Source organism: Sardina pilchardus, chromosome 24, assembly GCF_963854185.1.
Source record: "Sardina pilchardus chromosome 24, fSarPil1.1, whole genome shotgun sequence".
Lineage (NCBI taxonomy): Eukaryota > Metazoa > Chordata > Actinopteri > Clupeiformes > Clupeidae > Sardina > Sardina pilchardus.
The window spans coordinates 29197047-29202151 of NC_085017.1; the positions used below are offsets into that span (position 1 = coordinate 29197047).

General features: G+C 41.1%; 1 protein-coding gene across 1 annotated transcript; it reads right to left on the minus strand.

The window, feature by feature from the left end:
- Nucleotides 1–1063: 1063 nt before the first annotated feature.
- mrpl53 (mitochondrial ribosomal protein L53) lies at nucleotides 1064–2400 on the minus strand. The gene is made up of 3 exons (XM_062529570.1): nucleotides 2241–2400; nucleotides 1424–1536; nucleotides 1064–1274 (listed from the first exon to the last, which is right to left on the minus strand). The coding sequence occupies exons 1-3, from the start codon at nucleotides 2327–2329 to the stop codon at nucleotides 1156–1158; spliced, it is 321 nt and encodes a 106-aa protein (XP_062385554.1). The 5' UTR covers nucleotides 2330–2400; the 3' UTR covers nucleotides 1064–1155.
- Between the last annotated feature and the right edge of the window lie 2705 nt (nucleotides 2401–5105).

The following is a 5105-nucleotide window of genomic DNA, read 5'->3' on the forward strand; positions in this document are numbered from 1 at the left end:
CGCCTGATAAACTAAATACTACAATACGCACACCAGAATACACAAGAAACGCCTGATAAACTAAATACTACAATACGCACACCAGAATACATAAGAAACGCCTAATAAAGGAGGTGAATGTTGAACAGATACTGTACGCCTTAAGACCCCTAAAGCACCACTGAGGAGAGGAGTCTTGAAAGTGGCCCAGCGTCTATGACCCAGCGATTATAACCCAGCGTCTATGACCCAGCGATTATGACCCAGCGTCTATGACCCAGCGATTATGACCCAGCGTCTATGACCCAGCGATTATAACCCAGCGTCTATGACCCAGCGATTATGACCCAGCGTCTATGACCCAGCGTCTATGACCCAGCGATTATAACCCAGCGTCTATGACCCAGCGATTATGACCCAGCGATTATGACCCAGCGTCTATGACCCAGCGATTATGACCCAGCGTCTCTGGTGGGTGGACATAACAGACGCTCATCAGAAGAGCGCAGTGGGCTGCTGGGGAGGCACATCTTGATCACTGCATTAGGATAGTGGGGAGCAGTATTGTGTATTCTGAAAAGGTGTCAAATATGCTTTGCCGTTAATGTAGTTGACTGACATACTGTATGGTGTGTGTGTGTGTGTGTGTGGTGTGTGTGCCATTTGGTGTGTTTGTGTGAATGCACATTTGAAACATGGTCCAAAGGCAAACTTTGGACGTTTAACATTCGCTACACATCTGTGTTGAACACAACGTTCTGCAGGCTCCCTAAACACACACACACACACACACACACATTCATAGACTGTATTCAGTACACATCTGTGTTGAACACAACGTCCTGCTGCACCTAAACGAATACATGTACAAGTATCTGATGACAAACATCTACAGGGAACCTTCTGAGCAACCTGGACACACACACACACACACACACACACACACACACACACACACACACACACACACACACACACACACACACACACACCTTCTGAGCAACCTGGACACACACTGCTGTCACTGTCACTCCATCTCCTATCCTCCTTCAACAGGAAACAACTCAAAAGGTCAAAATCTTCATTTCAGGGAGATGAAAAACAATTTATTACAGACAAAATGACATAAATATGTACAGAAACAGAAACACTGATAATATGGCTGCAATGATGCCACTACTTCCTGACGGCCATCTTGGCTTGTGGATCCTTGGCTGTGCAGCGGGTCTGAAACGCGCTCAGCATCTCCCTGCTAGAGAGATTCGCTCCCCGCATCACCAGCCGATCTCCATCCACTACAGCAAACAAACAAACAAACAAACAAACAAACAAACAAACAAACAAAACAAACAAACACATCAAATGAATAGCTTTTGGGGTTTTACACCTACATGAAGTAATATAATGAAAAGGCAAATGATGTGCCACTGTCTACTTTACTTACAGAACGAGATGTCAACCACAGGTTCTGACGCGTCGTGTTTTACTTCCGTCGTGACCTCACAGTTCATGTTGGTCGCTCGTGACTTCTCCGAGCCCACCAACACCAGAAACTCTCTGAAGAGACAGATAGATAGATATACTTTATTCATGCCCAAGGGGAAACTACAGTGTTTCAGCAGCAATAACACAACATTCAACATATACATACATACAAACATATATACATACATACAGAAAATTATTTAAAATGTTATTCCTTTCTCTCTGCCCAGATGGGAGTCATTATAAAGTGCTATTGCAGTGGGTAAAAAAGTCCTTCTGTAGGCTATCTGTCTTTCTTACAGCTTATTTGGCGTAGCCTCCATTGTGAAGTGGATGTGTGGTATTGTCCAATATATTTAAAAGTTTATGCAGCATCCAGACACAAAGGACATTAACTCTCGGTGCAGCTAGAAACGATCAGCTGATGCCGTATGTCACCACAAGTCGCGCATCATGCAGGTCTAACGTTATGTTGCATGACTGACAGGTGAAGCAAGTTTCTAACGCCACGCGCAGTCCATTGACTTTTTCGAGGAGCAAGTCTCTCAGACGTCATGTCACGAACTTGTCAAGGCATGCTTTAGTCTGTGGACCCGGTCTAATGCATTTAATCAGTTCAACAATACTTCACACGAGTAACACTAGAGCTGTCTCCCTATCGAGCTAAAGGTTGCCCTCAGCCGGGATCCAACTCCATTTCAGAAGATTTGTTTATGGCACGACAAAATACTACACAGTTACAAAACGACACATATTCAGTAACGCTGCCCTCCTACCTTGTTGATCGGGCATTGGACTCAAATGGACAAAATTGCACCGCTATTTTCTTCACAGCCTTGAGAATCACTCCTCTGGCGGCGGCCATCTTGTTCAACAACCTTTGAACTCCAGATTACGTGATGACGTGCAGAGAGCGTCTCTGCACATCATCAAGAGACGTTTCACAAAGTTTTACAAAGTAGCAAATTGTAACCTCATAGAATTGAGGTGGACTCTTTGTTACAACGTGTTGCATGATAGACCAATCAGTAGTGTTAACGCAGTCATGGTTTTAATGTGTTATTATTTTAAATTTTTGGCGAATGCTACTGAAAATACTTAGCCTAAAAAATAGGCCTACTACTATTAAGGAATATTTTAAAACGCAATTGCGAAGTAAGGTGTCCATTCGAAACAACTGCAGCTCAATGAATGAGTGGAGATATTTAGATTAGAGAATTTAGTCTGTAAAATTATGGTAATAGTAATATTATTTGTATTTTGGGCTATTTTAAGATAACCCTAAGCCTAATCATGTTCATATATTATTATTTGTTTGATGTCATTGTAAGTTGCACAAAGTGGTTGCCCAGAAGCTGTCCAGTTGAATCTTTAGTTTATCTTCGACATCCTTATTTTCATGAACTTCAAAAACCTCTGAGCTTTGCATTTTTATTTATTTACAATAAACCCCTCTATATTGGACATCAAAACGCCTGGATTATTCTCCTTGGACAAGTGGGTCAGACACTCTAGCTCAGCCACCAGTGGTCAAAAAATTGGACAAAATAGGAAAAAACACTACAATACTACTACACATAAACAACAGATAAGTCACAATAGAGCAGACAACGGTGTGTTTTTTCATTATTATATTCTATATTTATATATATTATAATATATTATGTGCTATATAACTATGTGATAATACTTTATAGAGTGAAGTGATGTGGACTCTCACTAACTACATCATTGCAGTAAACTGGCCTACCATGCGAGTGTGGACTCTTACTACGTTTATACCACTAGGTGGCGACAACAGATAACGAACTGCCTGAGATGCTTGGCCTGACCCTTCCGAAGTCTGGTCATGATAGATTTGTCCTCAGTGTACATGTAACAGCTGCACTGCTACACCTTTGTTAACTCTTTGATACAGTGGAATAAACCTGTGAAGTGTACCAGTTAATTCCTTGCATATTATTTTGAGGTTAAATAGTATTATTGTGAGGTGGTGCAGACACAACATGATGCAGTGTAGATAGATAAGTGTATGTATATGTGTGTGTGTGTGTGTGTGTGTGTGTGTGTGTGTGTGTGTGTGTGTGTGTGTAAATAGTATTATTGTGAGGTGGTGCAGACACAACATGATGCAGTGTAGCTAGTGTGCAGCTGGCCTGCAGGAGGCGGGTTACAGTAATATAAATTACATATAAATACGTGCAGAGTATTAGTCATATACGTGAAGAGTATACGTGCCTTTTAAGTGTTTAGATGCTGTAGTGTCAACTTTAGTGTTTACGTGCTGTACTGCTGAGTGATGTGTATACAGTACGTGCTATAGTGTTAAGTGTGTGTGTAAACGTTCTGTAATGTTAAGCTGAGTGAATGAGTATATGTGCTATAGTGTTAAGTTATGTGTGTATTCGTGCTGTAGTGTTGAGTTAAGTGTATGTATATACGTGCTGTAGTATTGAGTTGTGTTGAGTGTATGTGTATACGTTCTGTAGTGTTGAGTTGAGTGTATGTGTATACGTTCTGTAGTGTTGTGTTGAGTGTATGTGTATACGTGCTGTAGTGTTGTGTTGAGTGTATGTGTATACGTGCTATAGTGTTGAGTTAAGTGTATGTGTATACGTGCTGTAGTGTTGAGTTGAGTGTATGTGTATACGTGCTGTAGTGTTGAGTTGAGTGTATGTGTATACGTGCTGTAGTGTAGTGTTGAGTTGAGTGTATGTGTATACGTGCTGTAGTGTTAAGTTGAGTGTATGTGTATACGTGCTGTAGTGTTGAGTTGAGTGTATGTGTATACGTGCTGTAGTGTTGAGTTGTGTTGAGTGTATGTGTATACGTGCTGTAGTGTTGTGTTGAGTGTATGTGTATACGTGCTATAGTGTTGAGTTAAGTGTATGTGTATACGTGCTGTAGTGTTGAGTTGAGTGTATGTGTATACGTGCTGTAGTGTTGAGTTGAGTGTATGTGTATACGTGCTGTAGTGTTGAGTTAAGTGTATGTGTATACGTGCTGTAGTGTTGAGTTGAGTGTATGTGTATACGTGCTGTAGTGTTGAGTTGAGTGTATGTGTATACGTGCTGTAGTGTTGAGTTGAGTGTATGTGTATACGTGCTGTAGTGTTGAGTTGAGTGTATGTGTATACGTGCTTTAGTGTTGTGTTGAGTGTATGTGTATACGTGCTGTAGTGTTGAGTTGTGTTGAGTGTATGTGTATACGTGCTGTAGTGTTGAGTTGAGTGTATGTGTATACGTGCTGTAGTGTTGAGTTAAGTTGAGTGTATGTGTATACGTGCTGTAGTGTTGAGTGTATGTGTATACGTGCTGTAGTGTTGAGTGTATGTGTATACGTGCTGTAGTGTAGTGTTGAGTTGAGTGTATGTGTTTACGTGCTGTAGTGTTGAGTTGAGTTAAGTGTATGTGTATACGTGCTGTAGTGTTGAGTTGAGTGTATGTGTATACGTGCTGTAGTGTTGAGTTGTGTTAAGTGTATGTGTATACGTGCTGTAGTGTTGAGTTGAGTGTATGTGTATACGTGCTGTAGTGTTGTGTTGAGTGTATGTGTATACGTGCTGTAGTGTTGAGTTGAGTGTATGTGTATACGTGCTGTAGTGTTGAGTTGAGTGTATGTGTATACGTGCTGTAGTGTTG